The sequence below is a fragment of the Gorilla gorilla genome, chromosome 11 (assembly GCF_029281585.2).
Source record: "Gorilla gorilla gorilla isolate KB3781 chromosome 11, NHGRI_mGorGor1-v2.1_pri, whole genome shotgun sequence".
Taxonomy (NCBI): Eukaryota; Metazoa; Chordata; class Mammalia; order Primates; family Hominidae; genus Gorilla; species Gorilla gorilla.
In genome coordinates, this window is record NC_073235.2 from 46,467,501 (window position 1) to 46,491,818 (window position 24,318).

A 24,318-nucleotide genomic window follows, 5' to 3' on the forward strand; every position below is an offset into this window, starting at 1 on the left:
AATATATCAAAATGGATATATTTTATATATTCACAAATCAGTAATATTTCTATAATGACTTTGGAAAAAGCCGAGTCAATTTAATTAAATGTGTACAACAGTATACCTACTATGTGCAATGTGCTATATTATGGTGTTTTTTACAATTGTGGCTAATGGTTGTGAAATCAATTTAGAGCAGCATAAAAAGAAATTAAATCAGAAAAAGAAAACATCAGAGTGCGTCAAATGTAATAAGAATATGTATTATAAAAGCCTTGTTTCAATTATAAATATGTCTACATTAATAGGTATACTGAGCCACAATGTAAATATATATCTTGATGTGGATCATGGTCAAAAGTTTGAAAACACAGCTGTAGTAGGATCTTTGGGTCATATCAGGTTGTGTCAGATACAACTGCCATTATTCTCAAGAGACTTCTATTATTGAAGTATGTATGATAAGTACACTGCAAAATGCAAACAAAATCTCATGGACATTCAAAGAAAGGAGGTAGTACATGTGTTTGAGAGGCCTGGGAAAGTGGGTGAGATGACTCTTGGAAGATGGGTTGAGCTTTGACAAATAAAGGAGGAGGGAGGGGCACTGGGTGGTGACATATGAGCCATCTTCAGGGAACACTGACTAATCTAGGCTACAGTCCAGGATATAATGTTTAAGGATTGAAGTAAGGCTAGGAAGGTAGCTGAAACCATATCAGGAAAGTCAGAACAATGAGGCTGTACTTAATGTGATAAGATCAGAAGAGAAGGTGAGATACATGGGCTCATCTTTAGGAGTGTTTTTAGTCAGCCTCACAAAGACCTAAAGATAAACTCAACAAGAAAGAATAAAAGCTCCCATAGGATACTTGAAGGTGAAGAACGAGTGAGAGGCAATGACAGGATAAAAAACACACACCAGGGTAGCTGGAATAATTGCTGTTGGCAGCACAGGTAGACATCAGAATGGTGAGGAATAAAAAGTGTTTTCAATATACCTTTGTAACAAATCTGCACATGTAACCCCCTGAACCTATGATAAAAGTGAAAAAAAAATACAGGTAGAAAACAAAGTGTACTGAAAAAGTATAATTATTATGCTTATGGGTTTCATAATACACATTTCAGAAAGCGTCACTAAGTAAAATCCCCTTGGGGGTGGGAATTTTAAGTCTTCATTTTAAAAGCTGAGAAATCTCCAAGGTCCCTTCTAGTTCTATCTTCTTTGGAATGACTTTATTTTACAGATGAGTAAAGTAAGGCTGAAAGAGGTGACATGGCTAATCAATGGCAGAGCTGGAACTAGACCCTGAGCCTTATAAATTCCAGGACAGTGTTCATTTCATGGCAGCATATATCTGATGGTTTCCATTTCACAAATGTAACAATTTAGCCAAGGAGAGATATAGCTGGAAAAACTCACTAGTTGGATCCAGATATTCATACTCATTCCCTGTCGTGCTGCTTTCTGTCAGAGACTCCTGTTCTGATAGGCATTGCAGGAAACAGGAATATTAAAACAAGCAGGCCTTCCCCCATAGTCTTTTATTGGGGAAATATTATTTTGACCATACCACACTCCAAATCATGACCATATACAACTATAGGAACTGAAAACCAAGTATAGCAACTACATCCTAAGAGCTCCCATCAACCCTAAATCTCATATGCATTTACAGGCTTTCAAAATTAAGGTCTGTTTCCAATTTCCTATTTGTCTAGTAATGTCGATCTTTTCCATTAATTAATTTATTTTCCTGTGTCTTTCCCAAGTACACATTTCTCAAACTTTGAGGACAGCTTATGAAAATGACAGAGCATTTTCCCTCAGTGATGTTTTCATATTTATAATTTTTGAGAACAGTTTCTTGAGAGATGTTTTGAGAGCTGTATTCCAGAACTCATTATCTTCATGGTCTTCCCTGGTAGGATGGATAAATGATCTTTCCTTAAGAGTTGCAATGAATCTTCTGGTTTCAGTAGAAAAGATTATTCTACTTACAGAAGCCGCAGGAGTAGACTTTAAGCCCAGGGACTGGCATGCCTGGGAGTGATCCTAGAAAAAAATGGATTCTCACAGGACACACTGAGGAATGAGTGAGTTGTTACCAGTTACTTGCAGCTGGTGAATGTTCTGAGCATTTGGGAGGGAAGGGTATCAGCCCAGTTAATAAGCCTTTCCTGAGAAAGGAAAAGATAGCTTCACAGGTACTGAATGGGAACCTCATCCTTGTTAGGGTATCAATAAAAGCTGGGCCAGGGTAGCACTCCCACCAGGAGTGCTGCAGACTCCTCTTCTGTGGGGCTGTTTCAAAAGTTCTACTCTTCACCTACAAAGTGCCTTCCAGTCAGTTATACCATGGCCCTATTATGGCAGCCAAGTGATAAGTGATATATATATCACTATGGTGCAGTGTGATACATGCTTTGCAACTGATGGAATGAGTATAGATGCCATGAAACAATAGGAAGGAAAGAGAAGAGGAAGGTATAGAGTTGGGATTTTGCCAGGTGGAGAAAGGGTTTGACTGTGTCTACATGGGGAGGAAGAAAGGAATTTAAGCAACAAATAACACAAGACACAGAGGTGGGTAAGGGCACAGCTGTATTCAGGAAACGGCAAAGATAACTGGAATTCATGAGGAACTAGCCTAGGGTGAGATTTTGAAGAACCTCCCCCGCTATAAAGGAAATTAAGTTCATCCTGCAGAAAATCTGACACAAACACTTATTATTGTTATACTATTATGATTATCTTCTTGGATGTTCTAGGTTTAGAAAGAACACTGATAATAGCAAGTGGATGAACTCAGTGTCAAGGTATCCAGAGTCTGGGAGACTAATCTGAAGCCTTTGTAGGAGTCAAGGGCCCAGAAGAAAAGGGCAAGAACTGGAAAAGAGGCAACAGAATCAGAAGGAGGCATGGGATCAAGAAAGAATAGGATCTTAGTCACCTGTTCACTATGGGACAGTAGAGAAGAGAATGAGGCAAGAACAACTTTTGTCATCTGTTTTTTTCCTTCTTGGAATTATTTCCATGGGATACATTTCCTGTGAAATGTCTGAGTTAAACAAAGGGTAGAGTAATATAGTTCAGGAAAAATAATGTACATCACCATCACCATACATGCAGATGTTGCCCCACAAGTGGGCTAGTCTTAGTTACAAGTCTTTATTTTTATTGTTTTGTTCAATGCAACTGCTCGGTCATAATTTTTTTTGTATTTACATGCACTTCATTACTGGTAAAATTAGAGTTTTCCCCCCTAAAATGTGATTTAGTATTTATTTCTTCTGATATTATCACCTCTTTTGTTTATTAGCTGTGTGACCTCAGGCAAGTTATTTAACTAAAGCCTTAGTGTCCTCACCTATACATAGGGGAAAGTAATTATACTTATTAAGGGGATTGTTGTGATACAAAATGAGATATCAGAGTAAAAGCCTAGCCCTGGCTTGGTGCAGAGTAAGAATTCAGTAGATTACTGTACTTATAATAATGTGTTGATGCTATTGCAAACCTTTACTTATAAATGTATAATTTGTTGTTTTATCATATAAACATTTATTTTATTCAATTAACTGATTTCACTAAGAAAAAATACTCTGTTTTTGAGCTGGGATAAGTGTATTAGTAACTTGTGTTATCATAAGTTTGTTGGCTCTTAAATATATATACAAGTTTGTATTTCTGCTTCTCCATTTCTGCCTAGTTTTTTTTTTTTACTTTCATATTTTAAATCTGTATGGTACTCTTTGAAAAGTTCTCACTTCATACATGTTCTGAATTTGGTAGGACATGTTTTCCTTCATGATTCCTTTGCTAGTTTGCCCTTTCATTTACTTATTTTGTTCAGATTTTAGAACCACTTTGTGAGGATATGTAAAGTAATATTCTGGCACCCTAATTGGAGCCTTGTTAAATTCATAAATTATCTTAAGAGATACCATCATTTCTATTTAGCATGTATTCTTTTTCTGTCATGAGCTTATATGCCTACCTTTAATTGAATCTTCCTTACTTTTCCCATTATGTTTTGTTGTCTTCTTTATTTCAGCAAAGGACTGGGAGACAGAAGCCTTCAGTTTGAATTTCAGATTCTTGAAGACTAATTTTCTCAATCATATTCTCGGGAAAGTAACTATGTGTTCCTTTCTAAGAATCATGTGAAGGTGGCTCTGTCTACTGAGAATCGACTTCAAATGCATGCTACTAAAATGGAGCTAATATGCGTCATTTCCTCAGCTATAATTTGGGGAGGTTAATACTTGTTAAATCACTAGACTGCTATAAGGTTTGCCCATAAACATTGTAAATAATGTATTCAAAATTATTAAAATGTTACAATATAAACAAGAGTGTGATATAATAAAATGTAATTATATAAACATTTTTGTTTTCTAATGAGCCAGTGGGATTCCAGAGGGGAGGAACCATGTCTTCATCTCTTGGTATCCACAATACTTTACATGGTGCTAGACCATAACAGGAACTGAGTAAGTAACTATATGTTAGGGAATGAATAATGATAAAAAAATTATAAGGAAAAGGAATAGGTTTAGGGAATGGTATGGTCTGGAGAAAAATGAGTTTATTCAATCTTACTAGTACATTAACTTCATCTCAATGTATTTATCTTTTGTTGTTTTTTTGAGACAATGAGGTCTCTCTCTGCCACTGTGCCTGGCCTAATCTTCTTATAATTCAACATTTATCAATACATTAGTAGCTTTCCTTTTGCTAGGCTCTCCTTGTGACAAAATTTTACAACTTTATGTTAGTGTGATGTATGTTATTTGTGTCCTAGAACCTTTCTAGTATTTCCCCCTTAGTATAGCTGCTCTGATGAAAATGAGACAGGAGCTGGGAGCTGAGTGAAGGAGAAGATGGAAGTGGAGGGAAATGTTATATAATTATCCAACATTTGACTCCAGAGCCAAAAACCAGAAATATGCCAAGATCATAGTAATAACCATTGTCATACCAGATACTAACCAGAAGCTTTCCATATACTGTTCTTAACCTCAAATTAAAGGTGAAACAGAAAGACTTCTGTCTGCGAAAACCATAGTTCAGGTTTTTGGTTTCCTTGTAACCTTTCTGGCTGCCCTAATGTCTGAAGCTAAAACTCCTTTTCCCACCATATCTGCAGCATGGAAAGAAGGACGCTTGTTTAAGTCTTTGGCAGTTCACAGAAAAGAATATTTTGTTTAGAATTACCATTTGTGGGAAATTATTAAGTACACAAACACATTCCACTTATTTGATATCTTAAGCATTTTGTTCTTCTTTTTTTTTTTTTTTAAATAATCTCAAGGGCTAACAATGTGACCTTATCATGAGAATTGGCCAAAACTCAAATATTTGCATTGAGGAGCTTCTAGGCTTTTGGATTCATTTGTAATATGGAGTCTGATGCAGATGCTTTATGTAGCAGAATGACCTTTCCAATTTTCTGAATAAAAACAAAATGAACTTTTAAGGTACAGGATCATTCATGTCTCCTATGGATCCAAAATGCATTAAAAACTCATTCCATATACAAACTCTGGAGGCAAGTCCATGAGTCCTATAACAAAATCTGCATAGTAGTTTAGATAGCACTTTCCCTCAAATTATCTAATTGTGCTGAAATCCTCATTACAACTCACTGAAGTTGATAGGGCAGGTGATTTTATTATTATTTCCCTTTCCCATCTCCTCCTTTTCATTGCACAGATGGATGAACATGAGTTAACTTAGAAAGCTTCAAGAGACCCAGTCCCAAGCCTGGTTTGCTAAGTTCAATTCCCACAAATCAGAGTTTCTCAATCTAGGCACTATTGACATTTTAGGTTGGATAATTATTTGCCGTGGGGGCTGTCTGGTGTACCACAGAATGTTTAGCAGCACCTCTGGCCTCTACCTACTAGATGCCAGGAGCACCACCCCATTGTGCAACAGTTGTGACAGCCAAAAATGTCTCCAGACATTGCCAAATGTCCCTGGAGGTGGAGGTGGGAATCTCTGGTTGAAAACCACTAAAAGCTTTTCAAAATGCCAAGTCACCTGCAAGTGATAAGTAACTCCATTTCTACAGAGACTACCTCCACTTCATATCTGCTGTGCTTTCCAGGACATAGTTGCTAGATGCGTCTTCAGATACCAGCTGGGTTGTTTCCAGCAAGAAGATTACAGGCAATGAAATAGTTGTCCCTTATCCACAGGGGATGAATTGCAAGACCTCTATTGCATGCCTGAAACTGTAGGTAGTACTGAACCCTATATATACTGTTTTTTTTTCCTATTCATTTCACATGAGTGGCCAGGAATTTCTCACCGTTATCAACTCCTGCTTTCTTACCTGTAAAACAGGGATGATTCTGTGAATTTCCCTGTAGAGCACAGGCTGAGCATTTGCCTTTGAGGTAGACTGATTGGGTGGTTTCAGGCGAGTGACTTAACCTCCCTGTGCCTTACTTTTTTCAGCTGTAAATGGTAATTCCAACAGTGTCAATTCATAGGGCTATTGTGAAGACTACATAAGGCAATGATAAAGGGCTGAGAACGGCATCTAGCACATGCTATGTGCTCAAGAAATGTCAGTTCTATCATTTTTAAGGAATGTTCTATTAAGTGATGAACAAAGCACTGGAGTGGGACTATAAGTTTCAAATGTCACAGAACATGTCTACTTCATTCACCATTGCATCCTAAATGTTCAACAGTGCCTGGAACAAAGAACGTATTTTAAAAACATTTATTGAAAAAAATGTAGCACTGACTAGGGCTGAGGAAAACGGACTCCCAGGTTCTACTCTGAACCCTGCCACTATCTACTGCCCATCTCACCCACTGCACCCAGCAGTGAGGCCTTGGGAAAGTCACCGATTCTAGATCTCTCATCTCCTGTAAAATGAAGGGATGATGCAAAAGACCTATAAACTGTAGCTATAAATTGTAACTGACACTCTTAATTCTACTATACTTTTTAGGAAAAAGATTACAAAAACTTTGTAACAACATAATTTTTGCTTGAAAACAATCAACAGCATAGAGACTCTACAAAGTTGCTGAGTTATAGTTTTCAAAAGAAATTTAGTCATGATTGTTTGCTTCATCAGAAAGGGCAGTAAAACTTGGCACTAATGCCATCACTCAGTGGTGTGCCACTTTCCTCCCAAGAGTTCTGTAGAGAGGGAAAGAAAACAAAGCTGAAAACAGAGTAATCAATGGTCCTGCAGTGATACATTAAGCCTTTCTTGGTTTTCCAATCCTTCTGGCTTGTATGTGAAAGAGAAATGCTTGACTCACTTATAGGCAATGTAATCAAAGTGACTTAAGCTTTCAGAATCTGTTTCCCTACCTATAAAATGGGATAGGGTAATACCTACCCTCAATGGGAGTATCATGAGCATTACATAAAATAATCAGGCAAATGGCCAAGAAAGAAGCACACTTTCAATTAATGGAAGTTATTAATAGCATAATAATAATTGCAATTATTTGCAAGAGAACCATATCCCTACAAATGTTAACAGCGTTAAGAGTAATTCTTCTGGCTAGGTATCACATAGTATATAATTTTTTTTTTTTTTTGAGACAGAGTCTCACTCTGTTGTCCAGGCTGGAGTGCAATGGCATGATCTTGGCTCACTGCAACCTCCGTCTCCCAGGTTCAAGTGATTCTCCAGCCTCAGCCTCCCAAGTTGCTGGGATTACCCACGTGCACTACCATGCCTGGCTAATTTTTGTATTTTCAGTAGAGATGGGGTTTCACCATGTTGGCCAGGCTGGTCTTGAGCTCCTGACCTCAGGTGATCCACCCACCTCGGCCTCCCAAGGTGCTGGGATAACAGGTGTGAGCCACTGCACCTGGCCAGAAATGATAATGTAGTACCCAAACAGACATCAGACAAAGAAATGCATGCCAGCTAGGTAATCCTTTTTGTGGAAGCGCTAGATAAGAGATTACGAATGCTGAATGGTGAGCTGGGGAAAAATTAATGTTTAAAGTTAGAGAAACAGTTGGGTCAGAAAAAAAGAACATGAAAAAGCAGTATACCTCAGTGGCTAAAGCACTACCTAGCTGAGTGGCCTATTTGTTTCTCCACCTGGGAAAAAATGGAGGTAGCAATACTGAACAGGATTGTTATAAAGGATTAGAGAGTTAATATCCATGAACAGCTTAGAACACCTGGAATACAGTAAATGCTATCTAAGAACCTGTTACATAAACTAGAGGGGTGACAATAATGGCTGAAGTGATACAGAATGGCCTGTTAGGAAGCCTTTGTTGTAGAGACCAGCAAAGCGGCCTTCTAAGGGCACAACCTGGAAAGCTACCAGCTCTTTCATCCATTCCACACCTGGGCTCCTCCTCTGTGCAAGATGAAGTGCCATGGCCGTGAAGACTCAATTCACATTTGAAATGGTAGAGATGAACCAGTGGCTGAGGCAGAAAAAAATCTCTGTTGCTACTAGGAGTAACAGAAGCACGTGTATAGACAATATGCTATCCCTTCCTGTGGGCTTCCACAGTACTCTCTGTGTATTTCACAGCATCCCAGTTAGACAGAGATCCCTGAGGGGGAAACTGAGTGCTGTTCACTGTGGAATCCCCCCTCCACAGTGCTCAGTAAGTATGTGTGGAAGCGAAGCCAAAGTGAGCAATAATTACTCACCTGTAATTACTGAGCACTAAGTACTTGGACCCCTAACTGCCCCACACCCTATTTTCAACCCTCCATATTGCTCTAAATAACTCAAGGTCAATGTGTGGGAGAGGAGAGGTGTAATCCCAGAACTTAGGCTTTTGAGTAAAAACCGAGTCTTCTTTGTAGTGGTGGCCTGAAAGTACGCAGTGGTAAGACCAGCTAAGAAGCCTTCTGATGGGGGGAGTTTCCTCCAGCATCGTTTCTCAATCCATCCACAAACACCTCAAGGCTGGTACAAACAAAACTGAACTTATGAGCTTTGCAAATGAGCTGATCTTTTCTTTCCTTCCTTCTGTATAGCCACCCATCTATCAAATTCTCTTCTGTGCTTTCCTTGACAACATCCCTCTCATACAGCCCTCTCACTAATCTCTCTGCCAGCACCTTACAGGATCACACTGGGATTACTACCAGAGGGTCTTACTGTGATTCTGTCTACATATCGTTGCGAGACACAGCTTCCTAAAATACAGGTTTCATCATATTTCTTTCCTGTTCAAGATCTAGGCTCCCTATTCCTTACCTTTACCCAATCTACTTTGGTTATCAAGCTCCTCCATATTTGGGCCCTACCCTACCTGTGTAATGCACATACCAACTTACTTACTAAGGTCTGCATGTAGAATGTCCTGTTCTGTTTAATGACCTCACAGCACTCATCATTGAAGTTTTTCTCTCATTTAATCACATTTTCTAAAATGTTGGCTTCTTGTGCTTTGCCCATGTTGTTTCCCCTTTTGGAATAACTTAATCCTTCTTTTCTGGCTATTCAAGTACCAGCCCTTCAATTAACACTCGAAACCACCTGTGTGGCTTAGATAATGTATAATTATATTATCTTGTGTTTCACCCTCTGTTGCCTATGTGTAGACACAAGTGTTCCCTTCTCAAAAAAAATTATAAATTTCTTGAGAGCAGGGAGTTTGCATTGTTTTTATTTATTTGTCCAATAAATATTCACTGAGCTCCACCATTGTGTCAAGCACTGCAATGGGCTTTGGGGTACAATGATGAACACGACAGATAAAGTACCTGTCCTCATAGCATTTACATTCCAGTGTGTATGGGCCATGTGTGCTTGTGTGCATACGCGTGAAAGAGATGAAAAAATTTACACATAGATAAATTAAAAACTGAGGTAAGTACCATGAAGATGAAGTATGGGGTGCTGAGAAATCATGACAAAGCTTCACAGCGAAAGAAAATGCCCCTGAGCTGAGATCAAAAGGATAAAATAGAAATAAACAGGCAAACGTCCAAAGGTCTCAAGAAGCCTGGTGTCTTAGGGGAACTGGGAAAAGGTCAGTATCCACAGCTGCAGAGGGAAGAAGATGAGCCATATGAGACAAGGCTACTGAGATGCAGGCTGGGTGTAGTTCCTGACACTGTACTAGAATCAAGAAGCACTTGCTAAGTGAAAGTAAACTTTAGGTGTTCCTTAGGAGTCATAATGCACAATGGCAAAGGTTATTTCTGAAATATTGTTGCTTGTACATTTGATTTTTCAAATAATGCTGAACACCCAAAGCTTAAAAGACATGAATACTTGTATAACTTTGTGTGCTTATGAATCCTCATTTTACTGACCCAAATGTGAACTGTGAGGATGCAGGGTGAAGGAAATGGCTCTTTGAAAAGGCTCCATGTGGCATTAATAAAGAGAGGATCTGCTGCTATCAGCTTCCGATTTTTGTCTTTCTCAAGTTTAATAAACAAGGCATGGACCAATGACAACTATGACATGGACTATAGTCCATTCCACATTACAAGTTAGATGCCAAAATGTTTTACATAGGCCACCTAACAGATGGTAATATATTTCAGCCAATACCAATGTGAGCAGGATTCAAACCAGTGACCCCAGAGGTGAGAGGCTGTATATCCAATTACAAATTCCCACTTTCCTTAAGTGTTAAGATGCCTAAAGCAATATATTTTATTTACATCAAGATGCACTGTATAAACTATATTTGATCAAAGAGATGACTTCACGTTCTCAACTTAAATCAAAGAATGCTTACTTAAGTATTTTTTTAATTGAATCAGACTTTAATGCCATCGTATAATCTTTTGGTTAACAGTGCTCATCTTGATTATTCTAACAAAGGGAAACATGGAAATTAATACTTACGTTGTAGAGCTTATGTGATCTATAAAAATACACATTAGAAAATTCAACAGAGGTACCTGGGACATCTCTGAAGGTTTCTCCAAGTATAGACACGTGGAAATTGAGTCCTAAGTCTTTAAGATGCATTAATACCTTAAAAAAGCTTTCTGGATCTTTATCATGCTCCCTGGAAATAAACACACAAAATATAACTTGTGTTACCTTAGGGCATGTGTTAGGAAAAGTGGTTTCACTTCCTACAGTATCAATTTTTTCCATGGTCTACTGCTGGTTGGGGAGCCTCTGGTATCCAAGTGGAAATTTCTTCCTATAACTTCACACTATAGCATCAGCAATATTTTCATGTCCACAAACTTGTCTCTTATGATCAGAACCTAGTCCTATGGAAGTTTTAAGGCTCTGCAGCCTTAAAGGAGAAATCGCCTTTTCACATCTTAAGGCTGGACTACAGAAAGTATAGTGTATTTACTCTTCCCTAAAATGGTTAATTTTCTACTTAACAAAGGTTAAAAATAAACTTTTTTTTTTAATGTAAGAAAAGACCAATCTTCAAAGGCTGACTCTCCAATGATCATGAGAATGTACCAAAGATGCTTTTCATTTCCATAGGTCTGAATACCTTCCTCTCACATTTACTGAGCTCCTTTGTGCCCACAAGGAACGCACAATTTAGGGAGATTAGAGACCCTCTCACTAATCTCTCATTTTAAATAATTGAATGGAGAATTATAAATACATCAAAAGAAGGTAGGTCTGGGTCTATGTCCGCTGAGTATTAACTTAGGAGTGGAGTTATGCCCATATAAAAGAATAGTAATAAAGATAATTCTTTCATTTAGTAGAGGCTTTGGAACACATGGATTATTTTTTGTTTGTTTAGCTTGTCAGTCTTCTTTGTAAATGACAGAATGAGAGGCTAAAGGACACTAACATTTTTAAAAACTCTACAATTAAACAAATCACATCAAAATGAAATGAGTTTTTTTTAACATCCTAAGGTGTGAATATTTCAGTATTTCTTGCATTTAATTACACTGTTTTAAATTATCTTATTTCAGACAGATGTGGACCAGATGTCTTTAAAATATTTGTTTTTTATTTATAATTCAGAATTTTAGCTTCTTTTTTACATTATGAAAAAATAGTTATATATCAGCAATTGAATTTCTCATTTACTAATTATGTAAAATAAATCTGTAAATTGATCAGACTGCTATATGAAATATGAAAATTACATCATTCAGGAAATCTCATGAAAAATGACATCTGCAACCCTAAATGTGTTAATTCACAATTCAGTCAATATTTTCAGTATCATGAATTAAAACAAATGTATCTTCTAATTAACATTTTAAAACAGCATTTATAATCTTATGAAATTGTAATATCTTACAGAATTAGAGTTCTATAACCATTTAAGTTCTATATCTCTCAGTTTGATTTAGTTCAAATAATAAAGAATGCAATGGTGAAATGTTCATTGCTTTTTAAGATGATGTATTTTACATACATGTACCATTGGGAAGTTTCTGGATAGTTCTCACAGGTACTACTGCTACGGGCAAGAACAAAGACTCAAAACAGTTTGAAAGTAAAGAATATGCCATACGCCATCTTCAACCATATCAATCAAATAGCTGCCACCTAATCTATACAATGTTCTTTTAGTCTGATTCTCTAGGAAATACTTAGATGAAAAGATTGGAAACAATATAATATATCTTAAAGTGGTAGTATCACCATAGGGAAATCTAGCCATTCAGTTCTCTAAATTTTTCATTTTGAGTTCCAAAATTTTGGCTATGGATACCTAAGAGATCTTATATTTTAAATATGACTGGGTTTTTTTTTTAATTTTTATTTTTGGTATTAAAGTAAAAGTAGATGAGGTTTGGAGTTGGGAGGAGGTTTGATCGGGTAGAGCTGTAGTTCTTAAAAGACTCCAATGTGAATATTTTCAAAGAAGCAGGCTTTATAAACCTCAATTCTCAGTGTTTTTATACAAGATAAATGCATTACAATTCTGCTGTATTCTTTAGCTATTTCCTATAGGTGGACAAAAGCTTTCATATTCAATAGTTACTTTGCATAAGAACACAAAAGAGATTTGTGTGAATCCCCTCTTTTTGTTTAAACTGTAATATATGGCCAAATGTAAGGTGAGATTTTTTTCATTCCCAAAGTTATCCCTCAGAAAAAGAGGCATTTTATACTAAAGTCCTTATAAAGTCTCTCATAATACCAGGCACTCTCTCAATTATTTTATTTTAAACAAAGTACTGTTTAGGGAACATGGATTAGCCTGAAACAACTGATGAGAGTTTTGGATGGTTTTAGCAATCATTCACTTGATGGGACTGGTAAAAACAGAAGCAAAGGAATTTAATATTGAGTTGGTAATTATTTTAGGAGACATGACCTAACAATTCTAAGTGCTGGATGTTGCTGAAAACAAGTATTTTAAAGATCACTCAAAAAAGTAACAGTTAAGTGGTTACTGGAGATAAGTAGTAAGTGGGTTTTTTTTTTCTTTTTTTATAGTTGGGGAAAAGATTTCCATCATACACAGTTTCACAAAGTCCTGCACCCCAAGCTACTTAGACTCGATTCCAGATGACAGGTGGTGAAAACAGGCCAGCTGCCTGAAGAGGTGCCACCATTATGAACTCAAGAATGCATGGAAGGGGGAATTGGGCCAAAACTCCTTCATGAAATTTAAGAGTGGGAAAAGAGCAATACTTCTAAAAATTATTACTTACAGTATGCTTTTAAAGTATTATTTATGTCTAAATTAGTAAATTACATGTTATAAATATACAAGTTTTATTTCATCTATGTCATGCAAACTTTAATCAATTTAGTTGAAAAAATTTGGGGTTTTCTTTTTAGAAAAATGAGAAATTGCCTAATATTCAATTATTAAAGATGTACACAAATATTTGGCTACAGCCACATATCAAGGCACGGATGATATTCAATGGCAGAGCTCAATATATTTTGTTTAGTAAAGAACTCATTCTAGCTATCTAATGGATCATCCATAGATTTTACCCCAGAGCCTATGACATTAACGAACCCATTTAGCATACTATGCGAATTTGTCTTAAATTCCTTTCTAGAAAATTTAATGTGAAACTCTCATACATATGATTTTAGAATAAAGCATTAAATACATAGAATGTAGGATTTAAAGATAATATACTGAGTGCCCCTTTCTGCTAACAGCTATCAATATTAAACATACGTACAGTAGTATGCCCAATTCGCTACAACCATATTTGTAGATTTATGGGCTCCTAAACACTCTTATTCTCATTCACTGCTGGTAGGAATATAAATTGAAACAATCTTTTAAAGGGTAATTTGATAATGTAAATAATAAGCCTTAAAATATAAATAACTTTTACCCAAGTAATTGCAATTTAGGAAAGTTATTCTATAAAATAATTAAAGATGTGCACAGAAATTCAGCTAGAGTATGTTCACAGCAGCATTGTTTATAATGGCAACCATCTGTAAATGACCTAATGGAATGATAAGTAAATGTATTTTGACACACATATATGATGCAATACCATGCAGCCATTAAAAAAATGTTGCATAAATATACTTCTTGAAGTAGAAAAATATTCAAGAAATACTGTAAAGTAAAAGAGAGATGACAGAGTGGCATGATCTGTATAATCTGTTTTTCTAAGACAAATGAATGTGTATGTCTAGGAAAGTTTGGCATAGGTATACCGAAAGTTAATGGAAATTATCTTTAGGGGTTGTTACGTTTCTTTCTTTCTTTCTTTCTTTTTTTTTTTTTTTGCATGTTTTCTATTGTTTCTTTAATAAACATTTTTATAGAAATCATTTTAATGCTTTTAAGAAATTATCCATCACTAATATTCTACCATAAAATTACTAGATTTTTTTGCTTAGCCCTGTAACATTTTCAGTATTTACAGCAGCATAATTCCTTCTTTCCTATAATCCCTATACATTTGACAGCTGCCAATCAAGACAACTTAAGTCTTCACAAAATATTCCAGAAGATAAGTCAGGGTCCAAGCTTCCCAACAAATTTCCATACTCTTGAGTAGGTAAGAATGAAACAGTCTGGCTGAGAATTCATTCCTCCGCACCACCACTATGGCAGAAAAGACCAGCGCAGAAATATTTCAAGCTTACTGGAAGCAGTAGATACAGCAAGAACAGCTTTTATTCCCAAATATTATTCAGAACATTTGAAAAGCATAAACTGTTTCCATGTGTTTTTTATTCCTATATCTGTTCTCTCTCTCTGTTGCCTTTCCAGTTTAGTTTCTTAGAGCTAAATTTCTTCTTATTCGTCACTTAACATTCATTCAGTAAATATTTATTGAGGATTTCTAAGATCTCCATACTTGTCACTTACACTGAACTGTTATCCTTTCCTATTTTTCCACAAAACTTTATACATATTGAATACAATCTCCTTAGTCTCTTCCCTTGCTTGGGCAGAACACTAGTTCTTTATGAATGCTATAGTGTCCCCAGGAGCATGTCACTCTGGCCTGAGGGCTCCATCAGGAAAGGATAAATGTTACTTGTTTTGTTTACTACTAAGGACCCAGTACCTAGCCAAGTAGTGGTAGATAATACTTGTGTTCATCAATATCCACTCATTCTCTCTTTCTGAGCACACAGAAGACTCCATCTTCATCTTCTTCCAGTAGTATAAGGACATTGGACTACTTCTGGCCAATGGAGTGATGTATGCCACTTTCAGACGAAAGTATCTAAAATCAGTTCTGGCTACATCTTTCTCTGCTGTGGTGGACCTTAAGACGTCTTGTGTTAAGAGGATTAATTTTAAAGAGTGATGCAGTCTGGGTTGCCACATGGAGGAGAGTTGCCCTGTAAAACCACCTAAACATGCAGCAGACTTTGAGTAGGTGAGAGAAATATAGTTGGGTTGGGTTTAAGCAACTGAGATTTGGGGTGGGGGAGTGTCTTCATTACTGCAGCATAATGTGGCCTATCCTAACACATTATCTGTGGCATAAAATTAGCTCCTCTATAAATATTTGTTGAATAAATGAAGGTGTAGGAAAAGCGAGTTACATTTATAGAGCTCCTGTTACATTCCAGATTCCATGTTAAGCACCTGATCATAATCTTACTTAAGCCTCTCAACCAAGTGGTCATACAAATATAACTATTCCTTCAAGATCACACAGAAGAGACTGGGTCTGCATCTGAAATTACATCTAATCCTATGAAGTCATTTTCTTTTAGGCAGTTTTTGACTTTTTTTTTTTCCTTCCCACATATAATCAGAGGAAAAACAGAGTTGGTGCCTTCAGCCCATAGTAACAATTCCAGATCATTAAATCATAAACATTCTTTAGTTTCTTGTTACTTGGGGTTCAAACTCATCAGATAATAGATGGCAATAAGGATATGGAGAAGCAATAAGGAATTATGGTCTCTCCAAAACAATGGTATCAAATTTCTTCACCTTTCTGATATTCTGCTAACCTTCATCTTTACTTCCCATTATGAAATAGCACTTCACTTCCAAATCCATTGATGTGTTCCTTATTCAAAAACATGAGGCTTCTATTTACCACCCTGTCCTAGCTGTTAGAATTACCGACTTCTCCACTATGCTTTCGAGGGCCACACACTCTTCACTCCTCTCTGCATGCCTGACACACAAGGGATCAGCTTTGGTTTCCCTCCACGCCTGCAGCTTCTACTTCCCACATGGTGTGTCATAGTGCTTTGAACGTTAATTCAGACAGTAGTCTCATTAGCCACTGATTTCTCAACTTCTCTGTTTTGCTCCTGCTCTTCTTTTCTCTCTTTTGGCTACTACCAGTGCTTTCTCTAACCCTACAGGTGCTCCTCACCATCATTTACTTAAGAGTTGACAAAGACCAACAACATCCATGTGGCTTTCTGCAAATGTTCACACTGCATTCCACCCTTTAACTTTGCTTTTTGAGGGAGGGTGGAAAGGACAGTCCAGAAAGAACTGGCTCTGCCTCTGTCTAGCAGTAGGCCAGTAAGACCAGCAGATACATTACATAAGCGTGTGCAACCTCAGTTTCTTCATCCTTAAAATGGGGTAACAGTAACCACATTTAAAGAGTCTGTTGTGAGGAATGAAGAAATGTCTGGCACCCTGAATACAATACGCTCTCATTCTCTCCATCTTTTGTATTTGTAGTTATTTTAATGTTATAAATTTTAATAAATTGATTCCAAGTCTACTCCCGTGAATCCAAAGACATTCAAGATGGTAAGATGTTTTATTTTCATTGCTTCAGGAAAGACATGAGCTGGAGGAGAGGGGGAGGAAGTCCCTCAACCAAAAAAAGGAGCAGTCTTCTTGGTGTTTACAGAAGCTAAAACCCCTTCAAACAGGTACAAATAAGTAGGCAAAATGCTATGAGAGTGTAGCATGCACCCTCCTACACCGTGTCTCCACTCCACTTCCAGGCAAGAAACGCAAGGGACTGATGGAGAGGAGCAGAGGAGAACAGAGCTCTGAGAGTCCCAGAGGCCATGCACTATGCTTCTGGAGAAAGAAGCACGACTCCACAGAGTGAATGTCTGAGTCTATGTCACTACTAGGCAGACAGTACTGGAAAGAGCCTCGAGAGATTCCTGATCCATGGTAGGCATAAAAGCGTAAGTGTGGCTTCTGTGAGTGTCACAGAAGGATCATAGAGTTGTAGGCAGACAGACAGAAGCAAGGGATCCATCAGCAATGGCCCATGAGGAATGGGGACCAGGAAAATGGAAGACGGAGAATTTGAACTGCTTGAGATTTCTATCATCATATTGAAATGGGCCATGATACAGAAATTAAGTTATCAAAAAATTAAATTCTATGTGTATCAGGGTTTCATGCCATCTGCACATTCATATTCTCAACTTTCTTTTTAATAGAAGGAGAGGTGTCTGTCTTTCAAAACTCAAAGTCCATGAGCACTCTAAGATCTTCCATTTTGCTTTTTTCTCATATTCAGTTTCCTTCCTAAAGTCTGTGATCCTACTCTTACTCCACAATTCGCCATTCATGTATTTGGCATCTTCAAAATACCCCTTTACCTGATAATACTTATTGACAAGAAAGTTTTCAATAATGTACTGTTTCTGGGTGACTTTTCACAAATCATTTCACCTTAGCTATGTTCCCCTTTCCTCATCTCCTGGTTTTCTCTACGGCTTTGCTATTCCCATTCTCATTTTCTTGGATGAAAGTGCTCTCTAATAAAACCAATTCCCACCTTTGCCCTGCTTCATTCTCATGCTTGTTACGCTCTCTCCTACTTTTGACACCACTGACTGTAATGTTTGCTTAGATGTGATCCTTGCTTGGTTTCCAAATACTGTATTACAATGACATCCTAATGACCTTTTCCCCAGTTAAATCTTCCCACTCATTCCATCCTGAAGGCCATCCAGTGAGAACCATATTTAATAAATCATTTTTTCCCACTAGGTCCACTCCACAACAGATTTCTTCTAAATCCCTCCACTGCTAAAAGCTTAGACTCCCCAGATTGTTTCTTTTCAGCAGTGATTTCCAATCTCACTGGATATTGCATACAGTCATTTTTATTCAGCTGTCTAACTTGCCAATGAATTCCCTTTCTCTGCAACTCTGGCCAGTAAGCCTGTAGAAACCCATGCCTCAAAGAACTGGTGGGCCATGAAGTGTCTTAAGACGAATTGAGTCTTCCCTACTCCTGGGATGTTACTTAAGCAGCAGTCACCATCCCACATAATTTAAAAACAGCACAATGTATGTAATTACTTCCTCTCAGACTGGGGAGACTCTATGGAACTAAACTTTCCTCTCTCCAAGTTCATTATTAAGTCTTTCCATTTTCTGTAATCAAGTTTCTTCTTGTCAAATGTGGTAATTGGGGCTGTAAATTCAAACTGACTAATCATTTGGATTTAACATTGTTTTCCTCCAAGAAACATGTAGGAAATACATTCAAAATGCTTACTAGTTATCCTGAGAGCTGCCCCAGCAGTCCAGTCCACCTCCTCTAGTTAGAAATTTCCCCAAGGTCCAGTTTAAGAGACTCTTTGACGTTTGCAAGAATTGTTGTATTTCTACCTCTTGGATAGGAAGATGTATAATTCTTATTTCCTGCTTTACTCTGACAACCAGGGAGCTTAAAACCATGTTCTAAAGTGTTCAGTCTCAGCAAGTATTACATGGAAATCACAGCACTGAAAAATACAGTAATGTAACAGAATTAAAAAAAAAAACAAAACCCTCACTGGACGGGCTCAGTGGTAGAGAAAGGATTATAGAGGATAGAATCAGTGATCTTGAGAGTAATAGAATTTATACAATGTGATCAACAGAAAGAAGACAGACTTAAAAAAAAAAGAACCAAACTTCAGGGACCTACGGGATAAAAACAGAAGACCCAATATATGTATTATCAGAGTGCCAGAGGGGACTCTCACTTTTACAGCTGCACGTCAATCTATAATTATTTAATAAATATTTCAATTTTAACAAAATGCGTGTCCATTGTAATGAAATCCAAATAATTGAGAAATACATGAAGTAAGCACTCAAAGCTCTCCTCACCCTGCCTGATCCCACTCCTCAAGTGTAACCGCTGCCAACTACTGTTTGGCGAGTAGGCTTCCAGACCTATTTCTATGCATATGCAAACATATAGATTTGTATAAGCCTATTTTTACAATACCTTCCTCATTTTATAAACGAGATCAACGTCAGTCATGTAAATTGCATTTTCACCAAATATATAACAGAACATCTATCTACATAAGCACATATAGATATCTCATTTTAAAATAGTTCTAATACATTCACAGTTTTTATATAAAGTAATTATCCTACTAATGGACATTTAAATTGTTTCCAATTTTTTGATGTTTCAAACAATACTAAAAGTGACATCTAGCGCTTTCTGTAACATTCAGATTTCTCTTTTCTGGAGTTTCTGTTTTTCCTGTTATGTAATAAATATAGCCATTCCAAATCTCTTAGCGAGTCCTCTTTTTTCCATTCCTATCGTGTTGATCCTCCTCTGGAACTAATCCATTTTCTTTCTTCTTTTTTTTCAGCAAAACAAGGTGCTTTGTTTTTCAAATTTTAAGTTCAGGGGTACGTGTGCAGGATGTACAGGTTTGTCACATAGGTTAACGTGTTGCCATGGTGTTCTGCTGCACAGATCATCCCATCACCTAGGTATTAATCCCGGCATCCATTAGCTATTCTACGTGATGCTCTCCCTCCTCCCCCACCAACCCTCTGACAGGCCCCAGTGTGTGTTGTTTCCCCCTGTGTCCATGTGTTCTCATTGTTCAGCTCTCACTTGTAAGTGAGAACATGCAATGTCTGGTTTTCTGTTCCTGCCTTAGTTTGCTGAGGAAAATGGCCTCCAGCTCCATCCATGTCTGTGCAAAGGACATGATCTCTTGGAACTAACCCATTTTTAAAGTTTTACCTACTCATGTCTGTTACATTGTAAGTTCCTCGAGGGCAGAGGTCATGTTGTTGTTTAACCTCTGGTTCCCCTATCACACAGTCTAAAAAGTTAGTAAATTGAATTGACTCTAAATCTAGATCAAGTCTCTCTGAGTCTCATCTTTGTATTCCTTCCTCCTGTGTGTATTTTGCTATTCATGTAATCAGATGAATATAGAGAATCTTCACTTGATGTCAATGACAACTCATTTATAACACTTAAAAACTAAACTGCTGTCCCTAATCAACTTATCACCAACCTAGCCATTTCTTCTTTCATAAAGATTTGTTTGCTCAACTCCATTTTTATAGTACAATGTTTTCACGTCATATCTTAACATCGCTGAGCTTACGACTCCCTCTGCCAATCCAGCTTCCAAAAGACTGTTACATTATCCTTTCCAACATGATTTTCCTTCAATATCTCTTAACTCTACACTAACTAGAAACCATTAAAGTGAAATTAAGCTGCCCTATCCAACTTGAAGTATTTCCATCATTCTCATCCTCTCCCTCTGTGCTGTTTGCAACCCCATGCTCCTTTGCCCACAATTCTTGTGTTTGAAACACATTCTCTTTTCTTCTCTGCCACTCCTTGTCCACTACTTACTTTAAATTTGTTACTTGCAGTCATCCCTGAGAAATCCCATATCACTCTGATTTACTCCTGCACTAACATTCATATACTACTGATGATTTCATGAATGTGTTCTTACATATTATTTCATATTTATTTGTATGCTGTCTCTTTATAATTAGTCTGAAAGACCGACACATCAGAGAAACCCTCTGACTCCAGAAGCTGGCAGGTATTCAAAATACGGCTTTAGAATGAATGAATGAATGATAGCTGAATAGAGACATTTATATTTTTAAAACCATAGTAGGATAGGTCTATGAAATGACATGAAGAACCATGTTTTTTTTTCTTAAATGGAGAATTAAACATGGTTTGGAATTATTATATGCCGTTCATCAAAATGCATTTCAATTCTTAATAACAGGTTTTCATATTCAGTTGTGGACATTTTGTCATGTCTAGAAATGACAAGGTCTTCAATCAGATGGGAAAGAATCTTAATTTGAGGAGAAAAACCCATTCCGAAACTTGTTTCTGATTTTAAAAATGTTAAAATAGAAATGGACAAAGTCATTAATAAATCCCTCCAATGTAAAGAAAAATGCTGACATTCTGTTTATGTTTTATGTCTTGTTTCTAGACCCATATGAGACTGCTGTGTTTTTTTGGCTGACACAGAGATCTCATAGAAGAGACAGTCTCCCTTACTTAGCAGCAACTGCTAAGTATACCAGATTGTCATGGCAAATGATTGTGGACAAGGGTGAACACAATATGGAATGTCTGTTCTATAAAGACCTGCTCAGAATGACATGTTCTTGTTGCTACATATGTTGTATTTTTTTTCATTTTATAAACAGAATTAATTACATGTCTCCTCTCTTCTGTATTCTTACAAATGGGATAAATCTCTATTACTCTACTGAGTCCCTTTCATGATATCAAAAAGAAAAAGTTCAGCCCCAAACCTTGTTACCCCAGTTTTTTTGTGGCTCCTTATTTCAGGTTATTAAGAACTAATCACATTAGGTTCTGAAGGTAGACTAAATACTTACATGGAAAAGAATAAGGGATTCTGAATATTCTAATAACATCACGTGCTATAAATTAACTACACTGCTCGAGAAAAGGTTCTCCAGAATGAGAAGCCTCATGAAACAAAGTCTTAATTAATTAAATATACTTACTGCTAGTGAGTATCGAACAATTTCTTTTCTTTTTTCTTTCTTTCTTTTTTTTTTTTGAGACAGTGTTTCATTCTTGTTGCCCAGACTGGAGTGCAATGGCGTGATCTCAGCTCACTACAACCTCTGCCTCCCAGGTTCAAGCAATTCTCCTGTCTCGGCTTCCCAAGTATCTGGGATTACAGGCATGCACCACCACGCCCAGCTAATTTTTTGTATTTTTAGTAGAGACGGGGTTTCACCATGTTGGCCAGGCTGGTTTCGAACTCCTGACCACTTCAGGTGATCCACCTGCCTTGGCCTCCCAAAGTGCTGGGATTACAGGCATGAGCCACCATGCCTGGCCACCAGAACAATTTATTTATAGCAAAGAAAAGAATAGATAGCAGAGGCTGGGTGCGGTGGCTCATGCCTGTAATCCCAGTACTTTGGCAGGCTGAGGCAGGTGGATTACTTGAGGTCACGAGTTCGAAAGCAGCCTGGCCAACATGGTGAAACGCCCTCACCTCTAAAAATATAAAAATTAGCTGCGCATGGTGTTATGCTCCTGTAATCCCAGCTACTCAGGAGGCTGACGCAGGAGAACCTCCGTGTGGCGGAGGTTGCAGCGAGCTGAGATCATGCCATCGCACTCCAGCCTGTGGGGCTGAGCAAGACTGTCTCAAAAAAAAAAAAAAAAAAAAAAGAATAGATAATAATAGATAATAGAGAATAACCAATTACTTTAGATAGTGTATTTAGTGAGAGATCATTTTAACAAAATTGGCTTGCTTTAGAGATGTATATAAACCAACAGGTAGAAAAGAAGCTATTCAAAACCAATAATAAATTCACATATGACTACAATTTTAAATATATATTTTTTAATCAGAATAATTGAAGTAAAATAGTTTACATGAACAATAAAGCTTAGTTGAAAGAGGGTTCAAATCCTAGTTCTCATATTTAGTATCTGTACTCGAGGGCAAACTACCAAATCAGTCTGAGACTTAATTTCCTCATCTGTAGCAATCTAATAACATTCATTTCAAGGAACAGTTGAGGGGATTAAGTGAAATGATGTATGTGAAACAATTTGCAGTGCCAGGCAAACAGTAAATATACAATAAAGAAAGGCTGTTATTATTATTATCATAATTGTTATTTTACTCTTCATTTACTGAATTGGACATTTAAGAATCTTCTAGTGAGTTTTATAGCCACGATAACTGGTTAAAAAGTAAAGTTTGCTATATTTTATAATCAGTTATCTATAATAAACTGAAATGTGTCATTTTTGAGGTTTTTTTTTTTTTTTTTTTTTGAGATGGAGTCTTGCTCTGTCGCCCAGGCTGGAGTGCAGTGGCGTGATCTCGGCTCACTGCAAGCTTCACCTCCTGGGTTCACGCCATTCTCCTGCCTCAGCCTCCCGAGTAGCTGGGACTACAGGTCCCCTGCCACCACGCCCGGCTAATTTTTTGTATTTTTAGTAGAGACGGGGTTTCATCGTGTTAGCCATGATGGTCTGGATCTCCTGACCTCGTGATCCGCCCACCTCGGCCTCCCAAAGTGCTAGGATTACAGGCGTGAGCCACCACGCCCAGCCGAGGTTTTAATGTTTACCTTGAATTATACATACTGGCATCTAAAGTATCAAGAGTTACATATGCAAATTACATAGTGAACACTCAGTAAATCGCCATTTTTATTTATAACACAGTTACAAATATCATTTAAAGTAAAACTTTAATTTGTGTAAAAACATACATATGTCCATAACTGAGTTTTTCTTCTCAGGATTGCACCTCTAATCTTGTCAAATGCCACCATTAATCCAGCCACCAAGCCACGATTAACGCAGTCACCCTCATATCAATCATCAATACTTGACCCAAATGCTAATTACCACCAAATATGTCTTTCTTTTCCTGATAAGGATGTCCATCATTCCTTCTCATGATATTTATAACATTGTACCAAGTCACCTTCATAGAAAAGTGAGAACTGAAATTGGGGGAGTAAACTGTTATTTTCCCCTTCTCTTAGGACTTACCTCGAAGCAACAAAAACTAGAAATAAAGTACAAACATCATCTTTCAGAACACTAAGATATCAAAAACCCTAAATCACACAAGAGGTGAAAAAGCTGCCAAAGATAATGAAGACCAAATAGATGTGCAGGTGGAAGTGGAGAGAGGATACCCTTAGATTTTCAGAGAAGGTCAGCAGATGGTTCTCTAAGGGGAAGGGTACTCCTTGA

The 24,318-nt window shown here is 37.3% G+C and overlaps 1 protein-coding gene across 50 annotated transcripts in view; it reads right to left on the reverse strand.

Moving 5' to 3' along the window:
* Positions 1-24,318, reverse strand: part of GTDC1 (glycosyltransferase like domain containing 1) — a 383,038-nt gene that overhangs the window by 13,754 nt on the left and 344,966 nt on the right. For 43 of the 50 annotated variants that reach the window (XM_055380117.2, XM_055380113.2, XM_055380143.2 and 40 more), the window contains one exon: positions 10,870-10,979. The exons of the other annotated variants lie outside the window; for them this stretch is intronic. In XM_055380117.2, coding sequence (XP_055236092.1) covers positions 10,870-10,979 — 110 coding nt within the window. The remainder of the gene's footprint in view (positions 1-10,869; positions 10,980-24,318) is intronic. 50 annotated transcript variants of the gene reach the window in all.